Source organism: Chiloscyllium plagiosum, unplaced genomic scaffold (genome assembly GCF_037043375.1).
Source record: "Chiloscyllium plagiosum isolate Xiang-an unplaced genomic scaffold, Cpla_swu_hap1 HiC_scaffold_3, whole genome shotgun sequence".
Taxonomy (NCBI): domain Eukaryota; kingdom Metazoa; phylum Chordata; class Chondrichthyes; order Orectolobiformes; family Hemiscylliidae; genus Chiloscyllium; species Chiloscyllium plagiosum.
This window is the reverse complement of record NW_028270141.1, coordinates 4,492,401-4,509,040: the sequence shown is the minus strand read 5'-3', so window position 1 is coordinate 4,509,040 and position 16,640 is coordinate 4,492,401. Positions and strand designations below refer to the sequence as shown.

Sequence of the window (16,640 nt, the reverse complement as noted above, 5' to 3'; positions counted from 1 at the left end):
AAGTATCACAAGGAAGGCTCTGTTGGCTGGCTAATACAGGTAGGTGCGCCCAAACACATGAACAGAATGAACCTCTAATTTCAAATCTAATATTGATCTTGACCCCTGTGCAACTCCACTGCCATCCTGACAAGAACCCCTTTATCCCCATTCTCTGTCTTGTACCAGTCAGCCAATCCCTGTTCCATGCCAGTGCCTTGCCCTAATGCCGTGGGAGGGCAAGTGGTTTTATTTTTGTGCAACTATAATTCTACCTCAGGGCAAATCTGGCTGAGTTTGGAAATGACTGATCTTTTGGAGGCCTTGGGTCAAGTGTAACTTACGAAGCATTATGAACTGGAACAGAAATGTTTTGTGATTTAACATAGCAAACTGTTGTTTTTCTGAAAACAAAACCATAAAATATATAAACAGAAAGATATAGACCTGGGGGTTGGGGCTGAAGTGACAAAACATTCCTGCTGAGGCTGTGTAAAATCTCAGTTCAGCTCTGGATTGCTGAGCCTGAGTGATTTTAAGCAAGAACACTGCGACCTCCTCAGTCATATTTCTAGGACACCCCAATCAACACAAATCCTGATATCGAATATTCTCAAGGTATCATTAATCTTTTCAAAAAAACAAAATAACTGCAGATATTGGAACTCAGAAACAGAAATTGCTGGAGAAACTCAGCAGGACTTAACTTCTGAGGAAGGGTTGTTGGACCCGAAACGTTAACTTTGATTTCTCTCCACAGATGCTGCCAGACCTGCAGAGCTTTTCCAGCAATTTCTGTTTTTGTTTCATTAACCTTACCCTGGCATTAAGGCAGGAGGAATGTATGTCGCATTGTAGTTAGTTATGAGGGTCCCGGCACTCCTAGAAGCCATGGTTTCACCGAGGTTTGCCTGGGAAATAACAAGCCGAGTGGGAACTCTCTCTCTCTCTGTCTCTGTCTCTCTGCTGGAGTGAGTTGTGGTGAACACAGCATTCCCCCTACCCGCTCCACCCCTGGGAGCTGGTCTCCAGTCACCATCAGCTGGGCCGGTGTAACAAACTGTCTCCAGGCAACAGCGGCACGCTGCCAGCACAGAGCAGGAAGCGGACGCAGCCCTCCCTGCCTCCTGCTCCAACCGGGGGGAGAGCTAACTGCACACCAACCCAAACTGAAACTCAGCACGGCCGGCACCTTCTGTCCAGAGGGAAACACAGAGTTAACGTTTGAAGAAGGCTCACTTTTTGTTTTCAGTTTCTCCAGCATTCCTGGCGCTGCTCTGTGCTATTGATTGATGCAAATATAGCCCAAAGCATTCCCCACAAAACCCACTGCCTGCGGCTTTATACTGCTTTCATCCATTTCCAAAATGCCCCGAGTGTGGTCCAGTTCCGAGGAAGGGCCGTTCCAGCCGAAACATTAACTCTGGTTTCTCTCCAAAATCGCTGCTGAGCTTTTCCAGCAATACCTGTTTTTTACCCCCGGAACATATTTGCTTGTTACTGTCTCTCTAACAGCCGCATGGTAGTCACAGCCTGGTCAGCCAGGGACGCGAGCTCATAATCCCACCAGCCCACCTTGGGGATTTAAATTCTGCTCATTGCATGAAACCTGAATAAAAATATAGTGGTGACCCTGAAATTAACAGGTCCCAATAAAAACAAATTATTGCCGAGGCTGGAAATCTGAAAGAAACCAAGGTAATGCTGGAGGAAGATGGCTGGTCTGACACCGTCTGTGAAAAAACAGAGTTAATGTTTCAACTCTGGATGCGTGTAAAAACCCAGCTAATTCTAGAATGCCCCTTTTTTAAAATCTGCTTTTCTGTCTTGTGCTGGACATTTTTGTGATTGCTTGTCTCTTAACTGCTCTGTGAAGCAGCCCAGCAAACCATTCTGTCGTACTCAAGAAACTAGTTCATCACCAACTTCTCAAGGGTAATTGGACATGGGCAATGAACGTGGTACTGGTAACACTCTGTATCATCCCCACCCTCTCTGAGTAGTGCTGAGGTGGAGGGATTTGAAAGCTTCAAGTTTCTCCGAGTAACTGTGACCACGAACCTGTCCTGGTGCACTCATGTTGACACTACAGGCAAGAAAGCACACCTAATTCCTCAGGAGGCAAGGGAAATTCGATATCCCGCAATGACTCTTACCAATTTTTATAGATGCACCATAGAAAGCATCCTGTTTGGATGCATCACAGCAAGTGCTCTTCCCAAGACAGCGAGACATGACAGAGAGTGTGAACTCAGCCCAGTCCATCACACAAACCAGCCTCCCATCCATTGACTCCATCTCTTCTGCCTGCGGCAGTAGGAACTCATACATTAAACTGGGTTTAAGAATGTGTGTGTTTTAAGTATGAATACTATCCAATGCTGTATCCTATTCAAAGGAGAGCAAAGTGAATTGGATGTCACTTTGTCCCACTCACATCACTCTGAAGTTGACTTCAATGAAATTTTTAAAGATGACCTTGTATGTTTCCAACCAAAAAAAAAGATTAAGCTTATTTTCACCAACACAATGTCAGACTGAAGTGATATGGTGACAATGGGTAGTATTTTGTGGGAGCTGTGTACTTTCAGTAACCGCACTGAAACACAGCTCCAATGTTGCCATGAACATAGAACATTACAGTGCAGTACAGGCCCTTCAGCCCTCGACGTTGCGCCAACCTGTCATACCAATCTGAAGCCCATCTAACCTACACTATTCCATGTACGTCCATATGCTTGTCCAATGACGACTTAAATGTACTTAAAGTCGGCGAATCTACTACCGTTGCAGGCAAAGCCTTCCATACCCTTACTACTCTCTGAGTAAAGAAACTACCTCTGACATCTGTCCTATATCCATCACCTCACAATTTAAAGCTATGCCCCCTCGTGCTCGCGGTCACCATTCTTGGAAAAAGGCTCTCCCTGTCCATCCTATCTAACCCTCTGATTATCTTATATATCTCTATTAAGTCACCTCTCAACCTTCTTCTCTCCAACGAAAACAGCCTCAAGTCCCTCAGCCTTTCCCCGTAAGACCTTCCCTCCATACCAGTCAACATCCTAGTAAATCTCCTCTGCACCCTTTCCAAAGCTTCCACATCCTTCTTATAATTCGGTGACCAGAACTACACATAATACTCCAAGTGCGGCCGCACTAGAGCTTTGTACAGCTGTAGCATAACCTCATGGTTCCGGAACTCGATCTCTCTATTAATAAAAGCTAAAACACTGTATGCCTTCTTAACAACCCTGTCAACCTGGGTGGCAACTTTCAAGGATCTGTGAACCTGGACACCGAGATCTCTCTGCTGATCTACACTACCAAGAATCTTACCATTAGCCCGGTACTTTGCATTCCGGTTACTCCGACCAAAGTGAATCACCTCACACTTGTCCACATTAATCTCCATTTGCCACCTCTCAGCCCAGCTCTGCAGCTTATCTATGTCTCTCTGTAACCTACAACATCCTTCGTCACTATCCACAACTCCACCAACCTTAGTGTCGCCTGCAAATTTACTAACCCACCTTCCTATGCCCTCATCCAGGTCATTTATAAAAATAATGAACAGCAGTGGACCCAACACCGACCCTTGCGGTACACCACTAGTAACTGGACTCCAGGATGAACATTTCCCATCAACCACCACCCTCTGTCTTCTTTCAGCAAGCCAATTACTGATCCAAACTGCTACATCTCCCACAATCCCATTCCTCCGCATTTTGTACAATAGCCTACTGTGGGGAACCTTATTTAATGCCTTGCTGAAATCCATATACACCACATCAACCGGTTTACTCTCATCTACCTGTTTGGTCACCTTCTCAAAGAACTCAATAAGGTTTGTGAGGCACCCTTCACAAAACCATGCTGACTGTCCCTAATCAAATTATTCTTTTCTAGATGATTATAAATCCTATCTCTTATACCTTTTCCAGCACTTTACCAACAACTGAAGTAAGGCTCACTGGTCTATAATTACCAGGATTGTCTACTCCCCTTCTTGAACAGAGGAATCACATTAGCTATCCTCCAGTCCTCTGGCACTATTCCTGTAGACAATGATGATTTAAAGATCAATGCCAAAGACTCAGCAATCTCCTCCCTGGCTTCCCAGAGAATCCTCGGATAAATCCCATCCGGCCCAGGAGACTTATCTATTTTCACACTCTGCAGGATTTCTAATACCTCTTCCTTGTGAACCTCAATCCCACCCAGTCTAGTAGCCTGTATCTCAGTAATCTCGACAACATTGTCGTTTCTTGATTGCCTCTTGTGTAAATTCACCCAGCAATGTATCTTGTAAACAGAAAATTAGCAATTGTTTTTGTTTTTATTTGATCATGTTTTGCAGTATCTATCCAGTAATCTGCACCTATAGCAAAATAATGTTTCCTGGTCACTGAATGACTGCAGATTTGTCCTGTTGACAAGTAATATGTCCTCAGTATTATGCTTTCCTATATTTGAATAAAACTTTGCTTTAAATAGAGATGGTCTGTATATCTGTTCTTATAAGTTCTTCTGTGCAAAATTTAAACAGTAATTGGAAAAGATTGGAAGGAATTTAAAATCCCAGAATATTACATCAACAGTTACATTCAGAACCTGTTTCAGCTTCATCATGAATTCTCCTCTTTCTGAATGTGTTATCTATTATATTTGTAAACTGCCTCTTCCCTCTTTATGTCATTATTGAAATATAAGCTTCTTCCTTGTCTGTAAACACTCTCTCACATCATTCATCCATGCAGTAGGTTTCAGCGAACCAACAACCTCACATCATTGTGATGATTCCAGACGAATGCAGCCCTCTGGACTTTGTTTCAGGCTGCAAGGACATTTGCAACTTGCATACTTATCCCAAGTTATTTTGCCCAAAAGGACATACACATGTTTCATTTATCTACACAGGATGCATCGAGTAGTTCTAAGCTTCCCTTTTTACTCTCTTTGTGTTGACTTGAAAGCTGCCACCTCCTGGTAGTTTACATTGTCTTTAGGACACAAGAGGAGGACACAGTTTGTCAGAGTCTGGAGTACTGAACAGTCAAGGACATGCACACTGTGCTATGTCATCATTACATCCACAATATGTGCCAGCAACTTACACAGCAAACGCACTGCATGTATTTCAACCAGATGATCATATTTGAAAGACACATGGGATATAAAACTTATTCTCAGTAATAGTGACCATACATCTATCATTACTCCGATGTAACAGCCCATCTCGTTCATTAAAAGGCATTACATTCAGTCAGGGGTATCATCACAGTCAGTCAAGGGCTTGTTCAGTTCCAGTCCAAGGGATGGGTCAATTTTTCCTGCAATTAGACAAAAGAAGGGATTTAGCATGATCAAAGTTAGCTATTAGTGGTGATTCTTGAGCAGGAGATAAGGAATCCCAATTAATAAATAAGAAACACAGAGCGCAGGAAGGGATTTTAGTTTGGGAGGAAGAGATAAGTAAGAGCCAGTGGTGAGTAAGATGCACAGAAAACTGAGAGATGTAGTCCATGAGCCTTGCTGAGATGAGTATGCGGTGTCAGAGTTACAGAGAGAGGTAGCAGAGAGAAGTTTGGGGTAATCAGCCTTGTAGAGTACATTATTACAATCATAAACTTTCCTCCTGCTTTGCACTTCACCCAGAACCCTGCAGAGACCCGGAACACTATCTCAGCCCATGGTGGCTCAGGCTGGAGACAAAGCCTTCTTTGTTGGTCAGCAATTACAGCATTGCGCCCCTCTCCACATCCCCATCCACTAGCACCTCCTGGTCTCTGGGGATGAAGTGAGGAGGTAACCCACCTTTTCTGGGCTATCTCCTTGGGGGTAACAGGGCAGGACCACAGTGTGAAGAGCAATTCCTGCCTTGCTATGTTTGAAATGGCATGGAGCCATGGATTAAATATGGCACCAGTGGTTGTAAACATCACAAAGTCCCAACATTGATGAGTGCTTCTGCCTCTCGTATGATGCCAGACTATGCCTTAAGGCCATATCATTTAGCACCGACCTGAATTTAGCTGAAAAACCTGCACTGATAAAACAGCCTCCATATGACACAATACCAATTTCATGTACAAAGGCTTAACAAGGTGAAATGAAAGCATATTAGTATTTCCAGTGGACTCTAATTCAGAAGATTCAGATTCCCATTCTGATCATGTGGATTCATTTCTGGCCACAGCACCTCGTGGAATTTAAATGTCAGTGAATGAATCTGGGATATAAAACTTATTCTCAGTAACAGTGACCGTACATCTATGATTACTTTGATGTAACAGCACATCAGGTTCATTAATATCTCTTTGGGAAGGAAATCTGCCACACTAATTGGTCTGGTCTACCTGGGACTTCTGATCTGTGGGAATATGGGTGATTCCTAACTGCCCTTTAGTAAGCTGTCCAGTTCAAATGTTGGCCCTGCAGGTCAGGGTGAATTGGCCATGCTAACTGGCCCATTGTGTTAGGTGTGTTAGTCAGAGGGACGTGGATCTGGGTGGGTTACTCTTTGGAGGCTCAGCGTGGATTTGTTGGGCTGAATGGCCTGTTTCCACACTGCCGATAATCTTTAAAAAATACTGTGTGAGCTGCACAGCTAGACGTTCATGATGCTGCCTGATTCAGAGGAAACGTGTTAAGTTGCAGCATGACACAAATTAATTTCTCCCCTCACACTATGAATTAAAATACAACAGGGGAGATTTTACAATTGCTCTTCAAATTTTTATTGCAAACTATTTTGAAATCATCAAGGTATTTTAAAGATGTAAAAAGAAACTAATTAGTTTCAGTGGGAAGAAATGAAACAAATTACTTGAAAAATTTCACAAAACACTAGAAATAAAACTTCTGAGTAAATTTACAGCCCTTTCAGAGCAGGTGGAAATTCAGAAAATCTGTGTGAGCTACTTTTTTACCTCGGGATTCCTTTTACTCAGGGCATTATTCCCAGAAAGCCTTTGGCAGACGCCAAAGAGAAGGCTACATAAGATAAAAGCCCAAGGGGTTAGGAACAAGGTACTGGCATGGACACAGGATTGACCTTTTAGAACTGAGATGAGGGAGAATTTCTTCAGCCAAAAGGTGCCTGAATCTGTGGAACTCAGTACTGCAGAGGGTTGGGGAGGCCAAGTCATTGACTGCTTTAAGACAGCGATAGGTAGGTTCATGATTAGTAAGGAGGTCAAGGGTTACAGGGAGAAGAATGTGGTTGAGAAACATATCAGCCACGATTGAATGATGGAGTATACACTATCTGCCAAATGCCTAATTCTGGGCCGATATCTTATGGTCTGATGGTCAATAGCAGAATGGCAGAATTCGATTAGATTCTCTACAGTGTGGAAACAGGCCCTTCGGCCCAACAAGTCCACACTGCCCCTCTGAAGATAAACCCACCCAAACCCTATATTTACTCCTGACTAACACACCTAACACTGTGGGCAATTTAGTATGACCAATTCACCTGACCTGCACATCTTTGGATTGTGGGAAGAAACCAGAGCACCCGGAGGAAACCCACGCAGACCCAGGGAGAATGTGCAAACTCCCCACACAGACAGGTGGGAATCGAAGCCAGGACCCTGGTGCTGTGAGGCATCAGTGCTAACCACTGAGCCACCGTGCCATCCCATATTCTAGAGGTTTTATGGAATCAATGTAAACATTTGAGAATAGTTGGGCATAATGCAAATGGGTTTAAGTTAGGTCCTGGGACATGGGGAACCATAGGACACAATAATTGGGGCGTATTGTATTTGGGTCAGAAGCAGCATGGAGTCCAAGGTTTTTTTCTCTGCTCTTGGTCTTTGTAAATCTTTGAAATAAAATGTCCTTTTACTGCTTTATTCTTCCATAGGATGTGGGCCAGTTAGCATGGCCAATTCACCCTGACCTGCAGGGCCAACATTTGAACTGGACAGCTTACTAAAGGGCAGTTAGGAATCACCCATATTCCCACAGATCAGAAGTCCCAGGTAGACCAGACCAATTAGTGTGGCAGATTTCCTTCCCAAAGAGATATTAATGAACCTGATGTGCTGTTACATCAAAGTAATCATAGATGTACGGTCACTGTTACTGAGAATAAGTTTTATATCCCAGATTCATTCACTGACATTTAAATTCCACGAGGTGCTGTGGCCAGAAATGAATCCACATGATCAGAATGGGAATCTGAATCTTCTGAATTAGAGTCCACTGGAAATACTAATATGCTTTCATTTCACCTTGTTAAGCCTTTGTACATGAAATTGGTATTGTGTCATATGGAGGCTGTTTTATCAGTGCAGGTTTTTCAGCTAAATTCAGGTCGGTGCTAAATGATATGGCCTTAAGGCATAGTCTGGCATCATACGAGAGGCAGAAGCACTCATCAATGTTGGGACTTTGTGATGTTTACAACCACTGGTGCCATATTTAATCCATGGCTCCATGCCATTTCAAACATAGCAAGGCAGGAATTGCTCTTCACACTGCGGTCCTGCCCTGTTACCCCCAAGGAGATAGCCCAGAAAAGGTGGGTTACCTCCTCACTTCATCCCCAGGGACCAGGAGGTGCTAGTGGATGGGGCTATGGAGAGGGGCGCAATGCTGTAATTGCTGACCAACAAAGAAGGCTTTGTCTCCAGCCTGAGCCACCATGGGCTGAGATAGTGTTCCGGGTCTCTGCAGGGTTCTGGGTGAAGTGCAAAGCAGGAGGAAAGTTTATGATTGTAATAATGTACTCTACAAGGCTGATTACCCCAAACTTCTCTCTGCTACCTCTCTCTGTAACTCTGACACAGCACACTCATCTCAGCAAGGCTCATGGACTACATCTCTCAGTTTTGGACAATTTAGCATGGCCAATTCACCTAGCCTGCACATCTTTGGACTGTGGGAGGAAACCGGAGCAAACCCACGCAGACATGAGGAGAATGTGCAAACTCCACACAAACAGTCGCCAGAGGCTGGAAGTGAACCCGCGTCCCTGGCACTGTGAGGCAGCAGTACTTATCGCTGAGCCACCATGCCACCCTTAAAGTATTGCTTACTGACTTTATTGAAGAACAATGCACAGGCCACACAAGTTGCACAGATTAAACTGCCTGCCCCCTAGAGAGCTGATTTAGTCTCTGCAGCACATCTGTAAACAGAGTCAAGCAAACGACGTTCTGTCCCAGTGTGTCTAATGAACACAACCGTTAGTTTGATGCCTACAAACTTTCAGTTTTATATTTAATGTATGTTTGTTACTTTCCTCCATGCCTGATGGCTTTTTGTGCTCATTTTGTGCTGGGTTTTATGTTCTATGTGAACGAGACTTTGATGACATAGTTCACTAATGATACAATTGGCATAAATGTCTCAGTAAGCTTCAGTGCATTTCTGTCACACTGCTCTGCGAAATTCTGACCATTACTTTCACTTAGCAAAGTTTATGTTCAAACTTGGGAAGACTTGAATAAGAAAATGCAACAAGAATGCAGCAAGATATCACATACAAACTTCACTGACTGGAAGTACTACTGTTTTGGAGCCAATATGAAATTCAACAGTATTTACTTCAAAATCCCTGGGACAGAATCAGGAAGTTTTCTTTCAGTTATAGGGTCACACAGAAACAGACCCTTTGGTTCAACTGGTCCACACCGGCCATATTCCCAAACTAAACTAGTCCCACCTACAAGTTGTTAAAAAAAGGGCAAATAAATGCATATTGTCCTTAACCATGTGTTCAAAATTTGAAAATATTAAAGGCAGCCAAAGGACAACCAGTGTCCCTACTGGCTGATTGACTAGCAACTCTATTAACAAAAACAGCACTCATCTGGAGTAATGGGCATAGCTGCTAAAGCAATCCACCCAGTATTGCACACTGCCCATTGTACAAGCAAAACCAGTAATACCACTCACTGTCTATGAGAGTCTACATAATACTTTCCTTCACTGCTCTGTACCAAATCATTTCTTCACCTACTTGTTTTTTGCTACTATTCAGATGTAAACTCCCAAATATCGATATCATTATCAGTATCAAATCCTAAAACAAGCCTCTGATTAGACTGATGTTTATTTGTGCTATTATCTGATGTTTATTTGTGCTATTATCTGATGTTTATTTGTGCTATTATCTGATGTTTATTTGTGCTATTATCTGCTGCTGGTAACTGACGATTCTCCTGATTTTCTGTTTTACCACAGAGCATGATTTATTGAAAATATTGGAAATCTCCTCAGAGATCTTAACATTTTCCGTGCTTGTTCCCTTCGGATAATTTGTCAGTGCCCAGTAATGGACTAATCGTTCTTTGCTGTGTTGATATTTGATTTCATTGTCCAGTCTATAAAATAGATTGATCATGCAAAACAGTGAATGTGGGAAATCTTATTTCTGAAGCAGTTGAAGAAGAAATAATAGCTGTGGAACATTTATGCTCTGACCATAGAAATGATCCTGAGCTTCCAGTTGCCTGCCATTTTAACACAAGCCCGTGTTCCATGGCTAACATTTCTGTCTCAGGCACACTGCAGTGCTCCTGTGAGTCTCAATGCAAACTGGAAGAGCATCGTCTCCTCTTCTGCCTAAGAATTTTACAGTCATCAAAACTCAACATTAAGTTTAACAAGTTCAGAGTATGAACACCCTCCTCTATGTTCCTTACCCTGCCCCAGTGTCCCCAGGTCCTGTTTTGGATGGGTTGCTCCCAACACAGTCACAGAGTCACAGAGTCATATAACATGGGAACAGACCCCTTCGGTCCAACCAGTCCATGCTGACCATAATCCCAAGCTAAACTCGTCCCACCTGTCTGCGCTTGGCCCATATCCCTCCAAACATTTCTTTTTCATGAACTTATCCAAATTTTTTTTAAACATTGTAACTGTACCTGCATCCATCACTTCTTCTGGAAGTTCAGCAGGAGGATGGGAACCTAAGGTGTAGTTCCAGTGCACAGAAGGATGAAAATAGAAAAGACATGGACAGGATTCACAGTCACAGGAATGTGCTGGCAGACAGCAAGTTGGTTTCAAGTGTGTCTACTTCAATGCCAGGAGTACCTCAACTAAGGTAGGTAAGATAGGTATCTGGGACTTTGATGTTGTGGTCATTTTCGAGACATGGATAGAGCAGGGTAAGGAATTGATATTGCAGGTTCCAGGGTTTAGATCTTTCATTAAGAACAGGCAAGGCAGTAAAAGAGGGAGAGGTGTGGCCTTGTTAGTCAAGGACAGTATAACGGTGTCTGAAAGAAATTTTGACGAGGACTGATCTACTGAGGTAGTGTGGGCTGAGGTGAGAAACAGGACAGGAGAGGTCACACTGTTGGGAGTTTTTTATAGGCCTCTGCAGAGTTCCAGGGATGTAGAGGAGAGAATTAGCAAAATTATTCTGGGTAGGCGTGAAAGGAACAGGGTGGTCATTATGGGGGACTTTAACTTCCCCAACATTGACTGGAAATGCTATAACTCTAGTACGTCGGATGGATCAGTTTTTGTCCAATGTGTACAGGAGGGTTTCCTAACACAGTATGTCGAAGGGCCGACAAGAGGGGAGGCCACATTGGATCTGGTGCTTGGTAATGGACCAGGCCAGGTATTTGATTTAGTTGTAGGTGAGCACTTTGGAGAAAATGACCATAATTCAGTTACATTTAGTTTAGCGATGGGAAGAGATAGGTATGTGCCACAGAGCAAGAGTTATCGATGGGGCAAGGGCAATTATCATGCGATTAGCTAAGAATTAGGATGCATAGAATGGGGTAGCAAAATGCAGGGGATGCAGACAATGGAAATGTGGAGCTGGTTTGAGGAACAGATATTGCGTGTCCTTGATAGGTATGTCCCTGTCAGGCAGGGAGGAAGTGATAAGGTAAGGGAACCGTGGTTTACTACAGAAATTGCATCTCTTGTTAAGCAGCAGAAGGAGGCTTATGTGTTGATGAGGCAAGATGGTTCAGATGAGGTGATGGAGAGTTACAGATCAGCTAGGAAGGATTCAAAGAGAGAGTTAAGAAGAGCAAAGAGAGGACACGAGCAGCCTTTAGCAAATAGAATAAAGGAGAACCCTAAAGCTTTCTATAGGTATGTGAGGAATAGAAGGATGACTAGGGTAGGAACAGGGCCTGTCAAAGACAGAAGTGGGAAGTTGTGTGTAGACCCTGTGGAGATTGGAAAGGTGCTAAACAAATATTTCTCATTGGTTTTCACTCAGGAAAAGGAGAATATTTTAGAGGAGAAGAATGAGATACGAGATATTAGACTAGAAAGGATCAAGGTTAGTTACAAACAGGTGTTATCAATTCCAGAAGGAATGAAAGTAGACAAGTCCTCTGGGCCGGATGGGATTTATCCAAGGATTCTCTGGGAAGCTGGGGTGAGGTGTTGGAGCCTTTGGCTTTGATCTTTAAGTTGTAATTTTCTACAGGTTTATCACCAGAGGACTGGAGGATTGCAAATGATGTGCCCTTGTTCAAGAAGGGCAGTAGAGATGACCCAGGTAATTATAGACCAGTGAGCATTACGGCTGTTGTAGTAAAAGTTTTGGAAAAGAGTGTAAGAGATAGGATTTATGATCATCTAGCAAGCAACAATTTGATTTCATGTCTCACAAACCTCATTGAGTTTTTTGAGGGTAGGGCAGTTGACGTGGTATACATGGACTTCAGTAAAGCCTTTGATAAGATTCCACATGGTAAGCTGTTCGAGAAAATGCAGAGGCATGGGATTGAGGGTGATTTAGCAGTTTGGATTAGAAACTGGCTTTCTGAAAGAAGGCAGCAAAGTGGTGATTGATGGAAAATATTCAGCCTGGAGTCCGGTTACTAGTGGTGTGCCACAAGGATCTGTTTTGGGACCACTACTGTTTGTCATTTTTATAAATGACTTGGACGTAGGCATAGGTGGATGGATTAGTAAGTTTGCAGATGGCACTAAAGTCGGTGGAGTAGTGGACAGTTTGGAAGAATGTTACAGGTTGCAAAAGGACTTGGATAAACTGCAGAATTGGGTTGAGAGGTGGCAAATGGAGTTCAATGCAGATAAGTGTGAGGTGATTCACTTTGGGAAGAATAACAGGAAGGCAGAGCACTGGGTCAATGGAAAGATTCTTGGTAGTGTGGATGTGCAGAGGGATCTTGGGGTCCATGTACATAGATCCCTGGAAGTTGCCACCCAGGTTGATAGCACTGTTAAGAAAGCATGCAGTGTGTTAGGTATCATTGGAAGAGGAATTGAATTCCGGAGCCGTAATGTCATGCTGCAACAATACAAAATCTCGTGCGGCCGCATTTGGAATATTGTGCATAGTTCTGGTCGCCATATTTCGGGAAGGATGTGGAAGTATTGGAAAAGGTGATTTACCAGGATGTTGCCTAGTCTGTAAGAAAGGTCTTATGAGGAAAGGCTGAGAGACTTGGTCTGAAATCATTAGAAAGAAGAAGGCTAAGGGGGGATTTGGTAGAGATATACAAGATGATCAGAGGATTAGATAGGGTAGACAGTAAAAGTCTTTTTCCTAGGATGATGATGTCAGCTTGTATGAGGAGGTGTACCTGCAAATTGAGGAGTGATAGGTTTAAGACAAATGTCAGAGGCAAGTTCTTTACTCGCCTCTGAGAGTGGTATGGGCGTGGAATGCCCTACGTGCCAATATAGTTAACTCAGCCACATTAGGGAGATTTAGACAATCCTTGGAAAAGCACATGATGATGGTGGCATAATGTAGGGGGAAGGGCTTAGATTAGTTCACAGGTCGGCACAACATCGAGGACCGAAGGGTCTGTCTATACTGTATAGTTCTATGTGTTCTATGTTCTATTTTCAATCCACATACTCACCTATTTTCAACTATTTACACTTCCTGTTAGCACCCCTTCAGCATTTATCTCCCTCCCAACTCATCGCTTTGATTGCCTCTTCTTTCTCTCTTTCTCTCTCGACCCTGTCTACATATAATGTACTCACTCCATCACCCATCCCCCAACCTCAGACCCCACTCCCTGTCCATCATTAATACAGATACAATCATTTCCCAGGAAGTCCTGATGGAAGGTCACCAAATGCGAAATGTTATCTCTATATTTTCCTCTCGACAGATGCTGCCAGACTTGCTGAGTTTCTTCAGCAATTTCTGTTCCTTTTTTGATGAAAGTTCATGGTTTTATCAAAACTGGCTAATTCTGTTGAAGAATCTCAAAGAATTTGATTAAATAATCTTTTTTGATTTAGAGTACTGATTAACATACTGTCCAGAACAACAATGCACAAACTAGAATGATATTTTAGTGCAGTTTTGAGAGAGACTGGATTTTCCCAAAGGCATTCTCCTATGTGCAGTCTGTATGTGCACTGTTCTTCTAAGTACTTCATTTCACAGAACTATTTTGAAAATTTCTCAGACTGACAGTAAAGCGTGATAAAAATAAAACAATTTATTTTCTTTTTGCTTTCTGCCACTTTATATTTTTCCTAACCCTTGAAGCATAGTGAACTTCTATTCTGCACTGCTACGTGGAAAAGCTTGACTCTCTGCTTGCTTTGGCCACTTGAAAATGAATCCTGGATTGTGAAGTCAAATTTCACAGTATACAAAGAGCTTTTTCACTATATTATTCATGTTTCTCTCTCTCTGTACTCATGACATTGGACATGTTCTATAAAGGGCAGGCAATCCACTCCACTAGTCATAGAGCCATAGAGATGTACAGCATGGAAACAGACCCTTCGGTCCAACCTGTCCATGCCGACCAGATATCCCAACCCAATCTAGTCCCACCTGCCAGCACCCGGCTCATATCCCTCCAAACCCTTCCTATTCATATACCCATCCAAATGCCTTTTAAATGTTGCATTTGTACCAGCCTCCACCGTTTCCTCTGGTAGCTCATTTCATACATGTACCACCCTCTGCATGAAAAAGTTGCCCCTTAGGTCTCTTTTATATCTTTCCCCTCTCACCCTAAACCTATGCCCTCTAGTTCTGGACTTCCTGACTCCAGGGAAAATATTTTGTCTATTTATCCTTTCCTTGCCCCAGCCTGTTCAGCCTCTCCCTATAGCTTAAATCCTCCAACCCTGGCAACATCCTTGTAAATCTTTTCTGAACCCTTTCAAATTTCACAACATCTTTCCGATAGGAAGGAGGCCAGAATTGCACACAATATTCCAACAGTGGTCTAACCAATGTCCTGTACAGCCACAACATGACCTCCCAACTCCTGTAGTCAATACTCTGACCAATAAAAGAAAGCATACCAAACACCTTCTTCACTATCCTATCTACCTGCGACTCCACTTTCAAGGAGCTATGAACCTGAACTCCAAGGTCTCTTTGTTCAGCAACACTCCCTAGGACCTTACCATTAAGTGTATAAAACCTACTAAGATTTGCTTTCCCAAAATGCAGCACCTCGCATTTATAGTCTAAGTCCCAGGAGGATAAACCAAACATCTCCTGCAATAACTAAATGTCTAAGCTTGAATGGAATGACTGATGTTTTTCTCATCGCCAACTTTGCTCCATAGTCATGTTGAAACAATTGTTTGATATTTAAAAGTTCCACTTCAATGATCATCATCTTGGATAGTGAAGAAAACACCAATGTAGGTTGGAAATAGAGATTGATAACTTTTCAGTTGTTTAATAAGATATTTTTAAAGGTGCACATGGTTTGTGACTTTTTCAACAAACAATGTTACTTCATTTAGTTTTAGGTTTTAAGAATATAAAATCCTGGCTTACATTTTTTAAATCAATAAGAGAAATAATTGCTTGGTCAACAGCTGAGTGAGCAGCACTTTTCATCTATGCAACACAGAAAATATTACAAACATAATCAATATATGCTTCTAGATATTAAATGCATTAGTTTTAACTTTCTAAAATTCCTTGGAGTCAGGAAAGGATCTATCAGATTAGAAAATAGTGAGTGTGAGTCCAGTATTAAACAAATGAGGAAGACATGAAGCTACAGGGCAGATACCTGATAAAGGAGCGGCGCTCTGAAAGCTAGTGCTTCCAATTAAACCTGTTGGACTATAACCAGGCGTTGTGTGATTTTTAACTTTGTCCACCCCAGTCCAACACCGGCACCTCCACATCAGGACAGATAGCCTGACATCTGTCCGAGAGAAACGACTACAATCTACTATTCAGTAGATTACTACAGGAGACTTAGAAAATCTGAACGTGGTCAGGCAAAGTTGGCTTGGTTTACTGGAAAGGAAATCATGTTTAACTCAATTATTAGAGTCCTTTGAAGAAATAACCAGCAATGTGGATAAAAGGGAACATGAAGATAGGGGTACTTGGATTTTCAAAAGGCATTTGCTCAGATGTCACAGGAGATATGAACACCTGCTATATGGATAGCATATATGGATATTACATATGGAAAGAAATTATACATTTTATATGTACATATACATTACATATGGATGGAAGATTGGGTAGCTAACAGGAGTCCTGAGGAAGGGCTTATGCCCGATTCTCCTGTTCCTTGGATGCTGCCTGACCTGCTGCGCTTTTCCAGCAACACATTTCTAGCTAACAGGAAGCCAGGAATGGGAATAAATGGCTCATTGTTTGGGTTGGAAAGCCCTAACTAGTAGACTGCCACAGAGATCTGTGCTGAGACCTCAATCTATTTACAATCTGTATCAAT

General features: G+C 42.6%; 1 protein-coding gene across 4 annotated transcripts in view; it reads right to left on the bottom strand.

Moving 5' to 3' along the window:
• cimip2c (ciliary microtubule inner protein 2C) overlaps nt 1-963 on the bottom strand; it is a 386,367-nt gene extending 385,404 nt beyond the window's left edge. For all 4 annotated transcript variants that reach the window (XM_087977179.1, XM_087977190.1, XM_043676376.2 and 1 more), the window contains exon 1: nt 799-963. In XM_087977179.1, the coding sequence (XP_087833305.1) occupies nt 799-872 (74 nt within the window). In that variant the 5' untranslated portion in view covers nt 873-963. The remainder of the gene's footprint in view (nt 1-798) is intronic.
• Between the last annotated feature and the right edge of the window lie 15,677 nt (nt 964-16,640).